This window comes from Strigops habroptila, chromosome 4 (assembly GCF_004027225.2).
Source record: "Strigops habroptila isolate Jane chromosome 4, bStrHab1.2.pri, whole genome shotgun sequence".
NCBI classification, from domain to species: Eukaryota; Metazoa; Chordata; class Aves; order Psittaciformes; family Psittacidae; genus Strigops; species Strigops habroptila.
Window position 1 is genome coordinate 52,690,296 of NC_046358.1, and position 21,870 is coordinate 52,712,165.

The following is a 21,870-nucleotide window of genomic DNA, read 5'->3' on the forward strand; positions in this document are numbered from 1 at the left end:
GAAAGGTCTTTTGTGAACCTCTGTGCTTAAAAATCAGTTTCAGTTTCATATGCTTTCTAGTAGGCCACATCTGCTCCATAAGCAATCGCTGGTCCAAGTATATTCACTGTTTAAATCAAGTCTAGGTTATTTTTTCTGTGACTATTAACACATTTAACTCTTTTAAAAAGAACAAGATGTAGAAATACGGTCTACAACATTTATGGCTTACATTACACTTTGAAATAGTTTTTAGGAGCTTTGTCTTTCTAAAGAAAGAAACCATCTTATATGTGAGTAGTAAGAGGATCTATTTTGTTTGCTTCTGTGGTAACAGTTAATATCAAGCTGCATTTTAAAAAATGTTGGGATTGTTTTGTTGTTGAAATACACATAGGTCTGTGCTACTTCAAATCTTTGAACTGTGTATACATTTTCAGTAGGAAACCTTATACTGATAAGTTAGCGCCTAATTTCGAATGCTTTGGAAAAAGTAATTGTATCTTTATTTGCACTTGTGTAGCAAAAAAAAAAAAAAGTAAACTGCTATAAGTAATACAGAGAAGATGCATTTCTGCAGCATTATCAACACCTGTTTGGCTTCACACATCCAGACCATCTAGCAATATAGAACAGTAATAATTTAAGTATTTTAAACTAGGGTGGAGGAAGTAAATGTCAATGAATTAAATGACTTGTTAATTATTATAAGCAAAAATCCCTTTACTTCAGCACTGTATCAATAAACATAAAGCACTTCTGGCCAGGGTCTGTATGTTTTATACTGTGGTTCACACATTTCACACATGTGCTTTAATTCCACTCAGAACTGTATGTATTTAGTTGAGGACTGATTTGTTTTCCCCTTATTTTTTAAAGGCTTAGTCTTTTTTCCCCGGTTTAAACGGGTGAGCGCTGAGGAGGAGTTTCCCGGCCCGCACCCCGGCAGGTGCCCCCCGCCATCCGTGGGGCTCTGTCAGCGCCGGCAGGACCGGGCGCTTGGGTTTTGGGGAGTTCTTCCTGCGGGCGGCAGCCAGAGCTAGAGCGTGCCAGTGGGGTACAGCGATCTGGGGGCCGGGGAGGCCATCAGCTGTCCGCCGCAGCCAGCCCTAAACGTTCCCGAGGGCTCCGAGAGTCTCCCGCCCCGGGCAGGGACCTCGTCAGGCGAAGCCGTCCCAGCGCTGCCCGACGGCCGTGCTCCCCACACACCCTCCGACCCGGCGGCTCGGTGTGAGGCGGAGCCCCGCCGGAGCCCGCCCTAGTCCAGCCTCTTCCTGCCCGGGCTGCGGCGCGGCGGGAAGGGCCGGGAGCCGCCGGCCCTATGGAGCCCCGGCTGCTCGCGTGGGTAAGTGGGCGCTCGGCACGTTCTGCCCCGCGGCCGCGAGATGGCGGCTGTGCCCGCGCGGCGGCGCGGAGCCCTGCTGCTCGCCCGCCCTCCCTAGGGCTGCCGCGGGGCCGGGGCCGTGCGCGCTGCTGCTGGCCCGCGCTCCCCTCGCTTGCTGGGGCACGGGCGGGCCAAGGTCCCCGCTCCCCGAAAACAGTAACGCTGTGGTAAAGTTGTGCTGAGTCGCCCTCGCCGCGCTCCCCGAGGCAGCTGAGGGTTGGTAGCCCTGCGGCTTGCCCCGCCGAGGGATGTCCCGGCGGGGCTGAGCCGTGCCTCGGGCTGTGCGCTGGGGGCCGGGGCGGTGCTTGCGACCTGCTGCCGCCGCTAGGGTCTGAGGAGATGGGTGGACGCGCGTTTGGCTTAAAGAGCCGTTAAATGGGTATCTGTTTTCCTTGTTAGCTCGTTTTGCTCTGTGGTAAGCATCTTTGGTAATAAGCCATCGGTCTTTGAAGGGTAAATGGAGATAGGTGTGCTAGCATCGGGGCAGACGTGTGGCTCTAAGTTCCTCAGGCACCTGTTTTCTTTCTGCACCTTATCTCAGCTTGCCTGCTTTTGAAGGCTTGAAAATTCATTGCGAGTTACAGGCTAAAATGAGAGCTTGTGGCATGCCTTCTAAAAAGAATTATGTCTGTTAAGTAGTAACACGCTCTAAAACAGTCTACCGCTAGTAGTGACTGTGAGAGAAAAACTTGATCTGCCTGTTGAGCTTGAATCCTGACATCTCATCCACCTGTTAACTACAGGCTGAGGAGATCAGCCTGGTGCTTTTGTCTAAAATATCGTTGTTTCTGTAGGTACAAGATGTTTATTGCTAAATGTGTCTTTTCAGGATACACCAAGAGCTGCATCCCTTGGGAATCGCCAGCTGGGAGTAATGTGGGTGTTGAGTCTTGCTGTTACTGCAGTGTGTGTGGGCTGGGAAGGTTATTGAATCCACCTTTGTGAATGAAGGTTGCTGTTCAAACTGCTGGACACTTCACAGAGCTTAAATTGGCTAAGAGTTTCCTTAACACATTAACAGGTTGTCAGTGGTTGCTTTCTATGATTTGTTTAGTGGCTATAGTTTTGTACTTATAAATTTATTATAATTGGTATATTTTCATTTTGACCACTCTAAGTGAAAAGACGCAGTTACTGAGGGATAGATGTTTCTGCTTTACTTGTTTAGGTTCCGGAACAAGGTAGCGTGTCTTCCTAATCTCCTTTTGGAGGTGGATTGCCAGAAAGCATTGGCATGAATAAGATTTTAGTGATGAGTGGGAATCAGTAACGTTAAACAGGTGGTAATCATCCTGGTAATGTGACTTTCATCCTTAGTAACTGATCATCTGCAGTTGAAGGCTTACCAGGATGTATTCCAATATGTTTCTTAAAATACTGGCGTTGGAAGGGCAGCCTTAGTGGCAGCAAAGTTGGGACGGTCCTGGGCTGTAGTTCTGGGGGTCCTGTGTGACAGCAGTAAGAAAGAAGGTTTCCATTTTGGGGGATTTTTAGAGGCAAATACTGGCAGGTTACCCTGTGACATACCCCTGCTAAGCTCGTTTGCTCTTAGGAGCAGATGTGTATCTTTTTTGTTAACATTTAAAAAAATGTGTTGTTTTTCTGTGTGCGTTTGAAGGGTGCGAACAGCTATGGACAACTTGGTCTTGGTCATAAAGAGGATGTGCTGGTACCTCAGGCACTGAAAGATGTCTCCTGCAAATGTCAAGACATTAAAAGCATTACTGGAGGAGGGGGACATTCTGCAATTATCACTGGTAAGAACATTGCACTTGCACGGAGTGCGTGACTTCTACACACGCTTTTGTTTGTCTGTTTCCCTGTTGATTTGGTGCTGCCACCTGTCCGTGGACTCTGTTTCTGAGCAAGTACAATTCTTAGTTGCAAAACAGGTTCCTCCTGTGCCAATTAACTCAATGTTTGGGGAAATTGGGGAAATTTCTGTTTTGCTCATTTTGTGTGGTGACTTTATGGCTATGTGAGGGCTGTTTCTTAAGCTATTTCATAGAACAGGTTTTCATACAAAGCAGACAGTTTTTCTGTATTGAGGATGGGGGGTGGGAGGGAGGAGTCAAGTGTGATATTATTAAGTTTTGAGAAGTTTTAAGGTAGGGAGCAGAAAATAGCATCTGGTCTTGGAAAGTTTCTGCTGTATGCCATAGCTAAATATGGGGAAGAGGATACAGACAGATGTGGATGTGATAAAAAAGCACATCATGCATCTTAGCAAGAGGTGCCTGTCTTTCCGTATGGATTGTTTGCTTTGACAAACCCAACTCTGCATAGCTGTACCTATTCAGAGACGGTTCTAATGCATCAGAAGTAACTGTTTCTTTTTGCTTGATTGCAGTGCCTAGAATGACACATAATCACTATCCTTTTTTGTGACAGGATCTCATGGATGTGCACTTGTCATTTTAGTTTGTGCAGTGGAACGTGAATTTTACTTATTTATTTGTTTTTATTTCCAGGTGCGGGAGAACTCTTTGTATGTGGCCACAACAAAGATGGGCAGTTGGGATTGAATCACAGAGAAAATGTGCTACATTTTACTTTGTGCACTGCCCTGTCTGGATTTTGTGTAAAGCAAGTTGCCTGTGGCTGGGATTTTACAATTGTATTAGTAGGTAAGTCTGACTTTCTAAGAGCTGAAGAAATATCTTCATGTAGAGAACACACTGAAAGTTCCACATTGCTGTTGCTTGTGTGACACCCTGGCACTCACAGGTTTTGCCTTGCAAACTGAACTACTCCATGTTCCTTGTATCCCAGTGAACCTCAGATCTTTGCTGAACATGGTGTGTAAGACTAGAAGCCTGTGGGGCTTTGGAATGGGACATGTTAAGTCCTTTTTCTGAGCTACTTGGCTGATATATTTTGCTTGTTAAAATGTTAGAGTGCTTAGCTTTTGCTCATGGCTTTACTGATTTGGCTCTAACACTTCATTTTGCAGGATCTGGCCTAGTTCTGTCCTGTGGGTCTAACTCTTTTGGACAATTAGGAGTTCCTCAAATTTCAGGTACCTGCTTGATTCCACAAAAGATTGAGGTAAAGATTTGAAAGGAATTGTGCTTCAGAGCTCTGTACTTTATATTGCTTTCAGCAACTTACAAAGGCCGTCTGATGCCAGCAGGCTTTGAGCTAGACTCTTCAACTATTTTTTATAAAGCCTGTCTGTTACAGTAAACTTAAAAAAAGGAGCAAAGATGGTCATTGATCCAGAAATGAGAAACTAAGGCTGCTTTTCTTATTGTATGAAGAAGTTGCCCACTTCTAATAAAGTTATCTCTTTCACTAGGGGTTCTAGCATTTCATAATGTATTTTGATAACATCTGCAGAATGAATCTGATGCTCAGATGATGTAAAGTGATACTAAAGGTAGTGAAACTCTGCAAATTTTCTCTAACTGAAGTTTTGCCTCAAGTCTGTGAGATACTAGATATGTTTTGCTATATGAAGGCTATGTACCTTCACATAGCAAAGGTTGGAGGTTTGTGCTCAATAGCTCAAAACAAAACAGTAATCCACCCTGAAAAAAAAACCAACCTTGTACGATGGAGTTCAGCAAAGTTAGCTATGCCAATTCTTTTATCTATTGCTTTTATGCTTCTTGTGCAGCAGTTCTGTTCTTTAAGTATGCGTTGGGTTTATTGAGTGCATTTATAACTGTCAGAGATTCTTCCCCCAAAATAAGGACTGTAGTATTATTTCTTGGCTGTAAAAACAGTTAGATAAAAATAAGCTTGGTCACCCCCAAAATAATAATGTATCTGTAGCTGCAGGAAAACTAGACTTAAGGGACTAAACTTTAATTTTATCGCTTTTGAGATTAAAATGATGTTTACTTTTGCATGTAAAGGAATTGACAAGTACATTGGCTCGCTTTTTACCTGACCTCCATTATTTACCAAACAATATCAGCTTCCAAGGAAGTAGGACGGACAAAGTAATTTCTCCACTGTCCAGTACCTTCAGTTGTAAATTCTGAAGGTTGGGCTCTGACTCATGTTGTTCCTGTAAGTCTATGGCGGTATCTGTAGACGAGGCGCTGCTGAGTGTGAATGGGGAGTTTTGAATACGTCCAAATTAATTGCCTTAAAATGTTGTAACTAGTAGGTACTGAGACTTCTGGAACATGAAAATAACTTTCCTGTTGTTTGCTATAAGACGAACAGTTTATATAAATTTCTTACAGAAGTTCTAATTAATCCCTAATTTACACTGTAGTTTCTTATTTGGAGAACACTAAAGAAACTTTTCCATCCACATGACCTCTCATGCCTAATGCAAGCAGTCACTTCAGACTGAACAGCTTGAGGGAACTTATTACTGCTTGTGACCAGTATTTGCTGTGGATGTTTTGGTGTAATTCTTGAGGAACACTGAGTTAAAATTAAGACATAAACATGCTTGTATTGTCAAGGTTCCTTCTTTTATGTGAAGGTTTTCGCTGTGGCTTTTTATTTATTGCCGCAAAGCTGTACATACAGTTGATTTGCTTCACTTCTTTATTTATTTATTTATTGGAAGATGTTCCCACTAATTTTTGTTGGCCAAAATGTACTTCCTTTATGATACAAAACATTGATATGCATTGTGACAAGAGGCACTAGCAAAAAGCAACTAAAATACTTTTTTTTTTTTTCCCCCCCTTTATTTTTCTTTGAGTAGTCTCTCAAAGAGAAGGTGGTGGATGTTGCTGCAGGACTGAGACATGCCCTCGCTGCTACAGGTAAATATGTCATAGTTTTAATATCATTTTAGTAACAAATGAAATGGAGTTTTAATGGCTTGGAGGAGGAGAGGGAGGGAAAGACAATGAAATTTATTTTATCTTCTATTTATTTGTAACTATCACAGCAAAAATACTCCTAAAAGTCTTAAGATTTTGGTACAAATTAACATGAATAATAAACATGCTAGAAACTTCCAGGAAATTGGTGGTGAAAAACTGTTCTTCAGTACCTCAGAGTAATGGTTTATTAACAAGTTGATTTTCTGGTGGGTGGAAAACTTACTGATTTCTTTTCTCCTGTTCTGAAACAAAAACACACAAGGAGGCTTTTTCTGGAAAAAATATTTCTGGTCCATAAAATACCTTCTGAGGATTTTGAATTCATTATGATATGCAAAATAATGGATTTAGTTTGTGTAAGATGTTTCAAAATGGACCTGCACATGAAATGTGGCTTTTTTAATGGTGTATTTGAAACTAACACCTGGAAAAATGGCAACAATGAAATTTGTATTGGAGGGGAGGGAGAGGCTCTACTCAGTTAATTTCACTCTCACGCCTTGAGAAATCTGGTCCTCTGACTCTCCCACTATATGCTGTGTGTATACTTGGGATGGTCATAACTTCGAAATATTTCTTCTGCTCTTCTTGGAGACTTTGAGTTTGTTTATGGAATAACTGTAGAAGTCAAACCCTTCCAATTTGCATGGTTGTGTTAAACTTGAGGAACAACAAACTATATATGCACTTTTATTTGGTTTGGTTTTAGTTTTGTATGAACTTTAGATTCCACTACCTGGAGATTAAAAGAGATGCTTGGAAGAAGAGTAGGATCTCTGGTGCTTGTATGAATACTGGGAATTAAACTTCCCTGAGCTCTGTGCTGAGTGAACATACTGATTCAGAGCTGGGTCAGATTTTCCTGAGGAGAGAAGTGACTTCATTCGCTCAGTGTGCTGGACTGCACAAACAAATAAGCATGAAGAGAAGGAAAGGGCAGAGAACGTGCAATGAGCTTATACTAATAAATTCCTGAGGCGCTACAGCTGTGGGATTTCTGTTACTGAGTCCTCAGTAATGTCCTAATAAAGGCCTCAGGGCTGAGACAGGTTGTTTAGTATCCTCTTGGTCTTAGGAGACTAGAATATTAGTATAATGAGGCTAGAATTGTTTGTTGTTTGATGACATCACCAGGGTTATCTCTATGTTTTTGGCATAAAGCTCTTTTAAAGTGTAATTTGAATCAGTGAAAATTAAGTGAATGTACCTTTAAAACTAACTCATGACTTAAGTGCTTTTGTGGGTCATTGATGTGTTTTAATCTCTTCTATCTGTGTTTACTCTGGAAAGAAAGTGGTTTGGTGCTTCAGTGGGGAACTGGCATGGCATCTCAGGCAAAGCGTGCACACCAAGGGAAAACCCTCCCTCTGTTCTTGACAGCAAAGGAACCTTGTGAAGTAACAGGTAATCCAGAAATCTTATTGCTTTGCGAAGATGGATAGAGCAGAAATATAATTTGGAGTGATATGTGGCATCCTTTTATAATAAAGCCACTTGGTATTATAAACATATAGTGGAGTATTTGAAGGATAGAGTGGGCATACGAGATCATAATCTATGGGGGAAAATGGTAGACAGTCTTGCAGTATCTAAGGCCAAAAAGCAGAGGCTTTTGTTATAAAATTTATCATCATCCTGTTATACTTGTATGCATGTCTATGCATGAAATGATACCTGCTCTACGAATTTTGAGACTAATTTTTCTTTAGGTCTGGAAGATGTAAAGGTGAAGGCAGTTGCTGCAGGCTCCTATGATTCAGTGTCACTCACAGGTAGGCCTTAGGCACAGAAGTGGAAGTCCTCTTCTCAGCCTATAAAGGTTTGTGTGCTTTGGAAATGTTTGCCAGTTTTGATTGGACCTGTAATAGTTGCTCTGGCCTCGTTAGTGCTGGTTAATTGTTTTGTAATAGCTTTGGATTCTGAGAACTTCAAATTTTTGGGTTTTTTTTTTTTTTTTTTTTTTTTAATGCATGTTTTGAATTATCTGAATTCTGTGTGTTTTTTCTTGAGGTCAGACTTAGCCCTTATGAGTAAGTAAAGGTCTGGGCTCTTAGTGGTTAGAATCTCTGAAAGGATTTGTGGAAGCACATGGTTGGGTAAATCTCTGGAGCTGCAGTTGGATAACTCTGGATGGTTGAGCACTGGAACCAGTGCAACGCTTTGTCCATGGAGAAAGGTTAAGTGGTTGTCCCGAGAAGGACTGCTGTGGCTATCCTTCTACATGAGCTAATGCCTCTGCATGGGACTGTGCTGTTCAGGGATGTGAGATAGCCTGAACTATCTTAGGTGGCTCTACTGTAACAGTGGGCAGATCTGTGTAAGGCAATGTGAGAGCACAAGGCTTATTTAAAGCAATAGGAAGTTGCTTTAATCGCTTAAGCACTTCCCTAATGTCTGCCATTTGTTCTTTGATCTTTAGGCAGTACTTCCATGCTGAAGTATTAAGTATACAGTAATGAAAGTCTAGTAAAGATTTGTTTTGTGGTTGTTTTAGACCGGGAGAAGGGGAAATAGAATAGCTTTTTCTTCTGTAATCTTACATTTCTGAAGCATGGAAAATATATTGAACCTTATGAAGACAAGTCTCTGCCAGACTTTACAGGAACAAGTTCTTAGCAAATATGCAGCCATGTGGTACCTCTGTCATCATTAAAGGAGCACTGGAGTATTTGCTTATGCCGATCTACAGAGGTTGAGATGTATGGGTTGGTCTTCCAAGATGTAAATTATATTGAATTCTGAGATGCAGAGCCTATGTGTGATTAGTAAAGACTATAAGGACAAATAGAATCTTCTTTAGCTAATTAGTACTCTAAATAAAGAGCGAGTAAATTTTTCTTTCATGCTTTTGCTTTTTATTCAAGAGAGCAGTATATTGGACAGCAGGGTGACCAAGATTAACAGAGCAAGTGCCAGAGACTTTAATAATGTGATGCTATTGCTGTCCTTCATCCTGCATGATACTTGTTATTGGTTAAAATACTTCGTATTTTAAGGATAGATGATATGGTAAAGGTACTACTGCAGGGTGTAGTATTGAAGTGGGATTTTTTTTCTGGGAATCTCTCACACTGTGATGCATTGTCTTTGGCTTTGCTCCATGAGCCACGTGCTGGTAGGATACCAAACACCTGCAGGCAGGCAGGGCTTGACACATCTGTTGAAGTGGATTGTTGCAAATGTGAGTGGTGGTTCCTGAAAAGACTCATTTTGAAGAGGTCTGTTATCCTTTTGAAAGGATTCCTTTTTTCATTTTGGAGGGGAAAGAAAATAAAGGAAATGGTACTCTACCTTTATCCAAACTAGGGAGAACTGTCCAGTGGTGGGAATATGGTGCTAAGTGTTAGTGTCTAAATTTTTCTTAAAACCTACTCAAGAAATGAGATGAGGGTTGAGCATGTGATATTTCCCAGGGTAAAGCAAACGCGCCTTCTGGAAAAGCAAAGGAGGTGACAGCGGCAATGTATCTTAGCTGTGGAAACATGAATGACCGTAATATTTTTCTTTGTTGAAATAAGCTGTTTCTGCCACCTCATTTTTTATTTTTTTTTATTTTTTTTTTTTTTTAATTTTTCTCTCCAGAAGGTGTATGTACTTCACTCTGGGAGGAAGTTTATCAATTTCTGTGGAGAATTGGAGTGAAACAATTGCTTGATTTGTTTTTCCTTTTCATTTCAGTTGTGTTGTCTTAATGAGGAATGTGGGAGGTCCTGCAAATGGCTCTCAATGACGTGTAACTTGAGAAGTGCTGGCTTACCCTTGCCCAATTTTTCACCATAGCTCATTCTTTGTTACTGTTACCAAACCGAGATCATTAAATATATTGTAGCTTAAGTCCTACTTTTTTTTCACCGTCTGAAAGATTTGCTTCTGTCATGCTGCTTATAAAGTACAGTGCTGACCTGAGACTTTCAGAAGCCGTGAGTGCTGTGGACATGTGCTTGGAACAATTCCACGTTGGAAATGATATGGCTTCCAGTCTTTCTGGGCCCATGATCATGTACTTCGTGTGTGCAGGATTTATTTCTTACGCTTGCAGCTTGTACAGGGTGGGAGAGGACTTCAAGAGGCCTCATGTTCTGTTAAGTGTTTCTTGTGGATTATGTTTGGTTGGTTTTTGTTTTTCAACATGGAGGCCTAGAACTTGGGCGGAATGATTTTCTACTGAAAAGATGGAACTAGTTGTATGTAATATGTGCAGAAGGACTCATCTGAACAGTCATGTTGTTACACTCAATTGGTTGTTAGGCTGTGAGCAACTCCAGCTTGCACCAGTGAAACATATGAAGCAATGTGGATGTTTCTTTAAATATAATTATCCCTGTGGGTGGAATCCTGGAGTGTGCACTTGCACAAATGCTTATTCTGGAAAAGAGGTGGGGAGACAAGTGATGACTTACAGAAGTCTCTCACTACTTGTCTGACATTGTTTTGAGGCATGATAATATCTTAATTTTGCCTTGTGATGGGTGGCACCTGCTTTAGTTGTATGTTCATAGCTGTGTGTCTGCCCAAGGTGAGACAAGGAGCATTAGACTGTCCCTGCTTTAGGGGATTTACTGAATTTGCTCAAGCTGAAGAAGGCAGGAGAGTTATGAGCAGAGCTAGAAGTCCATAGCTCTTGTAGAGAGGTTGGGAGACTGTAATGCAGAGCAGGAGCAGCCAGCCAGGCTTCAAAGAGTCCCAGGTACTGGAAGGGAGTTAAATTATTTGCTGCAATTCGTAAGGTAATTTACTGGACCGAATCAAAGCTTTGGGGTGGAGGTAAAAGCAGGCCTGCAAAACCAGAGTGGACTGAGATGGACTGTTCCATGAGGGTCCCTAAGATGCTTTGATTTTCTTTTTTTCTCAGAGAAGTTGACTGCTGTGGTTAGTTTTCTAATAAAAATTCCAGTAGAAATGAGGTCAAGGCAGTTTGAGCTTAGGTTGTCCCAGGGAGCCAGTGTAGCCCTCAGAAAACAGGCTGTGGTGTTAAGGCCCTTGAAAATATTTCTGATGTCCTAGTTACAGTGTGCATGCTTGTGGTAAAGTGGTAGGAAAAAGCATACTTTGAAAACACAAATTGAGTGAAATAATGTTCTTTCCTCCACATCGCTGTTTTGAGACAGAGCTTGTATCTGGTGGTGGTCTACGTGTACCGTTTTCAACATATTTTACTTCTCTGTCTATTGTAGATGAAGGACACCTGTATGTCTGGGGTAGCAACAAACATGGGCAGCTAGTGAGCAAAGAGATCTTTCTTGCTGAGCCCAAGAAGATAGAGACTCAGTTTTTCTTACATGAAAAGATTGGAGCAGTTTGGAGTGGCTGGACCCACTTGGTGGCACGAACAGGTAGGGTAACTAAAAAGGAGTAACATATGGCACCAAAACAGTAAATTGTCTTTATTGCATGCAAACAGTGTTCTTTCTCAATGATACTGGTTGGTTGTGGGGTTCTGCAGTTTAACCTGAGCAGTAGTTGTCCTTTGAAAATGATGGGCAGGCATCCTTTGGCTTTTGTCCCTGAAGTATTGCTACTCTTAAAGATCAGAGGGCCTAGGCATGTTCATGAAGGCAGTAGCATCTGCACGTACGCACTAGACAGATGCAGGCTCTGTGCATAATCAGGTTACTGGTTGTATTGGGTTTGCATGGCAAGGTTTTGGTAGCAGGGGGGGCTGCGGGGATGGCTTCTGTGAGAAGCTGCTAGAAGCTTCTCCTGTGTCTGATGGAGCCAATGCCAGCCAGCTTCAAGATGGACCTGTCACTGGCCAAGGCTAAGCCCATCAGTGATGGTGGTAGCACCTGTCGGGTAACATATCTAAGAAGGGGAAAAGGTTACTGCACAGGAGCAATTGCAGCCAAAGAGAAAAGTGAGAATATGTGAGAGAAACAATTCTGTGAACCCTTGGTGCTAGAATTTGGAGGGATGTGATGTATGACCAGAAAAACCCTGTGTTATTCTAGCTGCTTCCTTAGCTATTTAAAAGGAATGTTTGAACTCTGATTTTTAGAGGATGCTATACTAAGAGTTTCGGAGCTGTAATCAATGCTACGTGCTGCTTGGAAACTTTTCAGGTGGAGTAAAAGAATTTATCTCAAAATGCATAATTCTAAAGCACTCCATTTCATTCTCAGTGGAACAGAAATGATAGAAAAAAGACATTAGTTGGGGTAATCTGATTTTTAAAAAGTCTTGCCAACATGGTTTCCTTATTTCATTATTTCTTAATAATGCCCACTAAGTAAAACTTCCCTGAAGTTACCCATAGCCATTGCAGAAATTAAGCGAATATTTTAGTAGATGATTTTTAGCAAGTAAAAAAAAAGAAGTGTGAAGTGACTAGCAGGGATTTATTTTGGTGAGTGTTCAAAAGGAATTTAAATAAAAATAGGTTGAGTTTTTACATCTGCATTAGAAAACAGGCCAAGCGATGCAGTGGCATAAGTTATTGCTGAAACTGAGTTTTATGTATTTAGAATATTAAATCTCTTTTGAAGTCAATGGACCTGAACTTAAATCATCCAGAATAAGATTTCTAATGGCTTTTGGCAGCCTCTAGATACCAGTCAGAATCTCATGGGACTGTCAAGGGTTTCTCAACTGCCAGGCATAGTGTGAGCTAAGCACTTAACTGTTTCTGAAAAATCACTTGCTGCCTGTGGTTAAACTTGCAGGTAAGTAACTGAAAAATGCAGCCCACTTGAGAAGTTTTCTCTGCATGCAGTTCTTCCTCCACTATTTTTACATCCGTCTAGCAAGGGAGCAAGTGCTGCGTTATGGTGCTGAAGACCCGTAAACGAGTGGTCTCCAAACTTTACTGGCTGTGCACTCCTATTTTTTTTTTGTTAGCATGCACCCCAGTATATTTATACTGATTTATTTATAAAGTAGACATGCACTACTGTCATCTGTTATGCAACCTATAAAACATGCACAGTAGAAATTTTAAAAAGATGAGATAAAGGTGAAATAAACACTACTAAAAGTACTATTTTATTAACTAAATTAAAAACATTAGTAATTAAAATACTAATTGATTTATGTATTATTTTTTTTCCTTCCCTCCAGTGGATTGTCTTGTGCATCCCCTGGGCTGCATGCATTCCACTTTGGAGTGTTGGGTTTTCCACCAAAAGTAGTGAAATTTTAAGAGGCCATTACAAGTACTGTTTGAATTTGTTGGTTTCTTTTTTCTCTAGAACATTAATCCTGGTCAGAGTAGTAATAATGAAACATTCATAATTGCAGCTGTCTTGACAGCAAATTAAAACTTTTCTCATTGGAAAAACACAGGAAGAAAGTGGGTGAATAAAAGCTGGACACTCTGTTCATACATCAATTCACAAATTCTGCCATTTCAAAATGACATTTTGATCTTTATCTGACAGCTGAGGAGTGCTTGACTGCAGAACTAATGGAACACTGAAAAGTAAATGACAGTGATGTTGTTAAAAGGAACCATCTGGAGGCAGTTTCATGAATGCAGTGTTTGACACTTTTAAAGTGAGTCTTTTAAAGCAAGTTACCAACTTTGTTATCAGAAGAGAAGGAACACAGCATAAATATTTTCTTCTGTATTAAGCTTTCCCTCTTATGTAAACCAGCCTGTTTTAGAAGACTTGCTTTGTTTTTCCTTCATGCTATTGTCAAAATTTTGCATTGTAATCTAAAGCAAAACATACAACTTTTTTTCCATTTCTTCCCTACTGTCCTTGCAAGGGATTTCAATTGCACCTGAAGTCACTTTAATACCCATGTCTCTTTCATGATATATTCTACCTCATTCAGCCACAGTTCTGAAGAGTCCTGTTTTCTGTCATTTCACTTTAGAGTTTGGTCAGCTCTTTTCATTTGCTGCTGTTTCTAGCATAAAGCAGTTCAGATTCAAGAAGATAATTCCTGAGAAATGAATTGCTTGGCTTAACGATGTTAAGGAATGTTTTCATAGTATGTTGTGTTTTTCATCCTCACCTTTAACTGATCCTCATCAGCTCCAATTCTTTATTCTTTTTAACCATGGAGATGTCTTTTGGACTATTTCCATTGTACACAATCTAACTGTAAAATAACTTACAAAATCCTTCAAGACAGGTAACTGCTTCTTTTTCTGCCTGGATTGCTGATTACTACAGAGGAGAGAAACACAACTGGGCTTTATGGCATCACTAGTACTCTTTCAAAATAAGTTACATTATTCTGCTACTAGTGATGGTCCTAGTCAATGATGGTTGGTCTAAAAAGATGGAGGTTGAGAGACCCCACTTACTTTTTGATCAGATCTCTGATAAGATATGAACTTCTTAATGTCTTTGGTTTAGTTATTTTCTGCATGAATGCTTGTATTGAGTGACTTCCAGGCATACTTTCCAATTACGACAGGGCAGTACTGTTACTGCTCTATGTGAAGGACAGACCAAATGCATTCTTCTTGCCTCAGATTCCAAGTGCAAGTATTATTCTCTTCAGGTAACTGCTCTGCAAAATGGTTTGCCTCCTTTCAAGCACTCTGCTTAATGGCACAAGGAGCACCACTGCAGTATAGGTGATGTTATTTTTGAATAATAACGAGCAGCTGCCTTGCATTGCTCTGCTTAACGCTGTCAACTTTATCTTGTGGTCCTTCTCAAGTTGATACGAACCCTTTGCTTAGATCATTTAAAAGAGAGCTAAGTTGTGGCCTATAATGCTGAAGATGTAAATTAGGCTACTTTGGGAAATGATAGAACTGATCTGACTTGAAGGCAAACCTAAATATAGCAAGAGAAGTCTCTTAAAGACTTAGAGGTGAATGAATCATCAACTTCAATTCAAAACAAGTTATCTTCTTTTTAACTGAGGTGCCTAATAAGCTTCCTTAATCTGGCCTGTTTTATTATCTAAATTCTCCTGAATACATTCACTAATCTATTTTTCATGTACCATCACATGAAATTATGCCTTGTTTGAGCTCAGATAGAGTTCCAAGCTCTTTCACCCAGGAGTTCCCTTATAAATGCAGTCAAAATGGTATTTCTGCTGCCTATGCAAAACTGCCTACAGCTAAAATGTCTTGTAAGAAAGAAATGCCTTGACATAGCCAGAAATAATATTCTGAATCTTCATTCCAAATGTACATCTGAGTTTGTGTGTCTTTGAGTGTCCCTTGGTGTCATGTCATTTAGGTTACATAACACCACTCTGAAGTGGTCTGACATGTTACTGACCTACATGGTAAAATAGAACCCATCTCCTGTTTTTTTCTGAAGCAACTGAAAATGTGTCCCTCCAAACACTGACAGCAGACCAAGGGAATATTTCTAATCAGCTGGCCTGAAAAGGGAGCTTACCGCAGTAATTGCATTTGTACGTGCTTTCTCTGATGCGACTCACTAGGTGAAGCTATCGGGCTCCGCTGGTGAGTGATGCAGTAGCTGTGGTATAACTGCAGGGAGGTGAAGTGGAAGGACGTTGTTCTCCGGCACCCGAGCACTGCAGTTCCAGCCCACTAGAGGTCCTCTCCAGTTTTCTTTTGAATCAAGACTCTGCAGCCTTCCTCACACTGGAAAGCATACTTTCTTTTGCCTTCAATTTTTCAGCATCTCCCTAGAACAGCAAATACCAATGTATATGTATGTGGGGGTATATATATATTTTATGTTAATTGCTTACCAATAAGGCAACTGTTTTATGGGGACTCTCCCTCCTCTCTTCTTTCCTCTCTTTAGCCACTATAGCTGACAGTCAAACAGTTTGAAACTGGAGCTCTTGACATTCTTTTTAGTGTGAGACAGCTGTATTTCATTTGGTAGTATGCAGGGTTTTGGAAAAACAGGTAAAAGACTAGAAATTAGCTAAAACAAAAGCTGCAAATTGATAGGAACCTCCAAACCCTTTTGAAGCAGAACCTTCAAAATGAGTGTTTAAGGAAGAATAGCCTTTGTTCATCTGCCTTGGACTAAAGAAACGCTACCTAAATTCTGGTAAATGCACTTGCTTTTCTATGTTCTTATTTCTATGGTTTTGTGGTGCATGGCTATTCTTACCTCTTCCTTACAATACTATAGCTTGCTGTTATGAAGCAATGGGAGCTTGTGCCTCAGAGCCTTCCTGTTATGTTCCTTGCTGTTGTGAGAAATACTGTTATTGTTTGCACTATAAGAGAAAGCAACAAAGAATGTCAGTTGAAGATGCAGAGATTTTAAAGTGGAAACAGCTGCCACAGGGGAGACTGTATGAGTTATTCTAAAGTATGATGTTGAATTCTACCTGTATGCCCTAGTGTTAAACCCAGTAATTTTTGCTTGACAGAAAACTTTTCCCTGCATGCACTTCTGTGGAAGGCTTGCCCCTGCTAGTTTGTTCCAATGCTGAAACTCCAGCTTAAGACAAAAAAGAAAAATGGCAAAACAAACAGGAGAGACAAGATGAAGGTTGAATTGAGATCATGAGTGGAATCAAAGAGGAAAATGTTGCCAGCATTAAGCCCTTGTGGCACTTTATGTATTTGTTCCAGGGATTTTTAGGAGCACATGCAGCACCTAGGTGGGAAGGCCTATTAAGTACCAAAATCACTCAAGTTAGAATGAGCAGAATATAACTTTGGCCTCTGAAAACTGTGGAACTTGCAAGATAATAAGTAGATCATGAAATAAGTTTTTAGTGCATGTATTGCATGTGTTTTCACTTGTCATTGCTTTCTGAGTTTATGCTGGTGATATGATTGGTTTAAAATATACACATCTCATAAGCTGACTGATAATGGAATTTTTGGTTACATTAAACCCCCCCAAAACTTCAGATGCACCTGGTTTTAGCTGGCAAATTTTAAAACTTCAGGGCCTTTCTTGAAAGTCTTGCATTTGATTATGAAGGGTAGAGCATGGAAGAGGAGAGAAAGCAATGCATAAGCTTGGGGACCAAAATTTGGAAATTAAAGCTTTGTGGGATTCATATGGGATCTGTGGCAAACTTAGTGTGCAATAACAGGATTAAAGATTCTAGATGCATATGGGAATTGCCTTATTTCCTTTATTGTCTTCCAAGCTGGCTCCTTGTTCCATTACACATCCATCTCATTGCTGTTTCAACTTTCAGGATAAGTATTTTTAAGTGAAGTTTGTACAAGCTATTGAAATTGTGGTCGATGGGAACTGTGTTACTTGGGAAGTCTATTCCTGTCTGGCAGCCATCTGGAGGACAGGGAATGTCCTTCCTCTTCCACGATTTCTGGTGAAATTTATGGCAAGTTTGCACCCTGCGGATACTCTGAAAACTGAAAGATGTCTGGGAAAGCACATACATAAAATAAACATGAGCATTCACTTGACATTCTATAGGTACATGTAAGATTTACAGGTGTGGAATCAATGTTTAAGTCAGTGCAAGATATTTAACGTAGCTTAATCTTTGGTGTGTTGAATTCATGTTCTCAATTGGATTTATTTCTTTTTTTTTCCATAGACTCACATAGGTAAGCAATTAGTTAACCTCTGCAAAATATGTGTGTAAATTATAAAGTGTTCTGGAAATTTGTGGCAATTTACTATTTTTTTTATGTGAACACATCAATGCAGAGTGTTGATTTTTATTAAGTAATTTTTGTGAAAGGAGTCTTTTTTTTTTTTCTGGCAGAAAGTTCCTTTCCAGTCATGAATCATCCCATTAATGCAAAACCTTGGAGGAAGATGCAGTAAAGCTGATGAATTGATGCACGAACAGTTCTATTTGTTCACAAGCACTACAGTTTGGGCAGCCCTGTGATACTTTTTTCTTCCTGTTTGAGGAGGAAATGTCCTCACTAGAAGGAAATCCTTTTCAGAGTAGTCCTGCTGTTTCGAGAGCTTTGAAGCCAGATGTGCAGATTCCTCACTACTTCGTGGTCTTCACCTCTTTCTTTCAGTAATCCATTCTGCTCCAACAAGATTGTTTCTGTTGTTGCAGTTTGGTCACCAAGTCTGCTTTGCCTACAGGAACAATTGTTTTGAATCCTCTTTGTGATTGAAACAAACCTTGATTCCCCACCAAGCATGGCTCAGTCTGTATTTCTGTAGCCCCAGTTTAGAGAGTTTTGTGAGGCCTGCTGTATACAGATCCAGTCAGTCTTCAGGAAGGGACCTTTTGTGGAAGGGAAGACTCTTGCAAACATTAACTTTGGAAATGTGCAGTTCTGAAGTTGGTGTGCAACACCTTCCTTTCATCCACATTTATCATTTGTCTAGATTAAGCATCATTTTAATTGAGAAACCTGGTAGAATATGCTATGCTTTACTTTGCTGGGGCAGTTAAGACTGAGGTTGAGCAGGTATCCTGTCTGAAGAAAATGTGCTATCTCTATACTATGGATGTTGAAGTTTGGTGTATTTCAATGTGAATGGGTCTCCTTGCTTCACTTGTTTTGGACTTTATTTTGTTCGTGGGATCAGGGGAATCGTCAGTCTGGTAGACCTAAATCTAAAAATTAACTGAAGTAGAATATACTGGAGAAGAGAAATGAAGGAAACCCAGAAACCCTGACCTAGTGACCTGAAGAGTCTTATTGCTCAGCACCTTGTGAAATTTATCATGTTGTTATCTTTTCCCAGGGTTTTAATGGGCATTCTTTCCTCAAGCAGCAAGGAACTGAAATTAGCAGTTTATTTATGGAAGATTTCTGCATATAAAACTTAAGTAGCCAAATCCTACAATACCTTGTGTTTTGGGAGGATGTGGGAGTGGGATCTTGCCAGGGCTACTATAGAAAATTGTTCCTTTAACTGCCAAATTGCCACTGAATCTCAGAGAAGATTTTCTGCCAGAAGATAGATCTCAGTAAGTGGTGGCTCTGCTGTGTGTGTGCTCTCTTGAGGCACAGCAGACTTTGTCTTCAGCAGCTCCGGCTCACCAGCACAACAGGAGCCTTCTATTACATCCTACTCTGTGTTAGCCCCTCTTGTTTAGTTCTGTCTTACAACACAAACATGTTTTTTGGGTATCTTGTTCTTTCTTTAACAGGAACTGAATAAAGAAAACCTGTGGGCTGGCTCTGGCTTATATAGTCTCTTGTTTTTTCTTGCTTTACAGTATCAGCTTTTGTTACAAAGTTAATGAATTTTTAACCCACTGAACATTAAAGCATCCTGGATTTTGTTTTCAAAATTGCATGGATTTGAGTTCTTGATAGCTGTAAATAGCTAGAAGGGATTGGCAGTTTCTTTGGCTTCTTGGGCTGGCATCATTCCTTGTCTTTATTTTTAAGCTTACAAAGTTAGAGAGTGTGTGTCTATATATTGCTTTGTGATTCTACACCCTATTTCCGCTGCTCCCTGCTGGGAGTTACTTCTACATGACTGATAAAAGTCTCAAAGAAATTCTTCCCATGGTTTGGCTGCTGAGGAGGAGGTCACTGTGAACTGAAGGTACGTTCAGAAAAGTTAGTATCAAGTGTTCAGAGCCGTTTATATACTAAGATACTTCACAGAAAATAGAAGCTTGCTAACAACATCTTTTGAGTAATTGTGTTGTTTCTTCGGTAATGGTCCCTCTTTTGCCTCTCCTTGTTCTTAGTAACTTTCAGTTGGTTAGTAAACAGTTGGGTGTGCCATGCCATGTTCTATTTTTTGTATGTGAAGAGAGAGGTGTCAGGAAGATGCTCAACTGTCATTAGTTTTGATTGAATTGTAAAATAGAAATATCAGCAATTGGCATTAAGGGCAAAGAAACTTATTATTTATTTGAAACTCCCCTTGTAAGCTGTACTGTGAGTATACTGGCAAATGGAGATTCAGATGGTTTATGGAGAGGAGGATTTAAATGGATTTTTGTTAAATTTAGCTCATGATAACTGCTGAGTGTTTTTAGCAAGAGTTGTAAACCAGGAGAAAAAGAGCGATGACAAATTTTGCAGATCTTTTCTGTTCATCTTCTGTGTGCGGCAGCCTATAGACTGCCTCTCCCACCATAGCCTTATACAGTGCATAAGGCTAGTCTGTCAAGGTTTTCCGGGCTGTGACCTCTTTCATGCTCACTTAGTCCTGTCTGAATGTATTTTAGTAACTATTCCATGACTGAAAGAGTTTGGAGATTGATCGGTCATCATTCAACATGACACTCTGTGGCTTTTCTGACACAGATTACACGTAGTATATTGAATTTCTCTGTGTGGTGTGGTGGTTTTTTTTTTGTGCCATATCCTCTCTTTTGCTGATGGAAATAGCCATTTTTGAGGACCTAAGTAATGTGTCTGTCCTAACTTGAAGGAACTTGATCTTTAAAAAGCTCTCAGAAAAATGAACCTTTAAAATGCGGCTATGGTATAGATTTTGTTCAGGTCATTAGTGTGTAAGACGAGGGATTCATTACTCTATTTTTTTTCTTTCTTCTTTTTTCTTTTCCTTTTTGTTTGTTTTCTTTGGTTTCTGTGGTTGGGTTGCTGCAGTTAATGCCAGCAATATATTTAGCAAATGTAATAAACCAAGGTCAGATACATTAGCAAGTATGTGGAAAATTATAGGGGAGAAAGTTCTAATGCGACCTCAGTGACAACAACAACAGGACAGCACTAAGCAATGAAGGATATTAAGAACAACAGGCTGAGAACCATAGATTAAATTGAATTTATGAAAGAATGCAAAAGCTAAAAGGGAAACTCCTGATCCCTGGCCATTTGAAGACAGGTTTAGCTGATCACAGAAAGGTGTCACTTGTGTGACAGTGGCTTTGGTTGCCTGTATTCCTTACTGTTCTTATCTCTTCCTGGTTATGATATGTGGGCCATATCTGGGTTCTGTTTCTGCTGAAAGGCTTTCTCCTAGACTGCAGTGGTAGCTTCCTTTTGTGCTATGAAATAAAACCTTCTTATGGTGCTTGTGCACAGGAAACTTGTAAGTGTGGTGTTTGTTCCGTTTTCAATATCCTATACCACTAGAGCCAATTTGCAAGAGGAGCTGTAGTTTTGGGGTGCTGGCAAGGGCAGCTTGTTGCCTATGAGCTATTTCTTTGGGTTTTTACATTATCTTATTCTTTTTCCCTTATTGCAAATTAAACTGTTGCAATTGTGATGATGATCATTCTCTCTGGAACACCTCCCCTTTCACAACTATTGTGCAATCAGGGTACAAAGCTGATAAAAATTTCCTTTGAAGAGGGAAAATTTGACCACCAGTGTCCTTGTCTTTCTGGTTCTTCTGTGTACTTGTAGCTGGAACTGTTGGCATTATCTGAGCCATTTGCTCTTTTGTGAAACTATTTCTGTTGTGGCTTCTTTTTTTTTTTAAATGTTAAACCATTTCTCCTGAATCATACCGAAATCGCTTCATTCACATTGTACTAACGTCTGACAATTCACCTATTTGAGGCCGAAAAGAAGCAATGGTAAAGGCAAGAGAAAATTTACTGCTCCTAAACTTCTGTCATAAGCTGCCTCCAAGTTCCACATTCATAGCTATTACTAGAGAGAGATCCAAATGTGGAATAAGTAACTTGCAAGATCACTGTTGTTTGGTTGCTGTTCTGACAGATGGGCCCAGTGACTATATAAATTGAGTCACCTTCTTTCTGCCTCCCAGTTTTTAATTCCATTTCTATTCTATTTCAATTTGCCAATGTGTTGTGTGTCCCAGAAGCCATTCACAGTGATGCTCTGTTATCAGGCTCTGTTATTCAGCAAAAACTATAGGCTAGAAGGCTGGGTTGGGGGGTTCCTCCTTATATGCCCTTCCAGCTGGGAGATCTGGGGTAGGGGGTGTGTGTCTGATGCAAAAAAATGACAAA

The 21,870-nt window shown here is 40.3% G+C and overlaps 1 protein-coding gene across 1 annotated transcript in view; it reads left to right on the top strand.

Moving 5' to 3' along the window:
• The first annotated feature begins 1,245 nt into the window (after positions 1-1,245).
• The window catches only part of SERGEF (secretion regulating guanine nucleotide exchange factor), a 150,810-nt gene continuing 130,185 nt past the window's right edge, over positions 1,246-21,870 (top strand). Inside the window, 8 exon segments of the mRNA XM_030485240.1 lie at positions 1,246-1,324; positions 2,982-3,120; positions 3,835-3,990; positions 4,317-4,411; positions 6,036-6,096; positions 7,450-7,563; positions 7,869-7,931; positions 11,334-11,492. Coding sequence (XP_030341100.1) covers positions 1,301-1,324; positions 2,982-3,120; positions 3,835-3,990; positions 4,317-4,411; positions 6,036-6,096; positions 7,450-7,563; positions 7,869-7,931; positions 11,334-11,492 — 811 coding nt within the window. The 5' untranslated portion in view covers positions 1,246-1,300.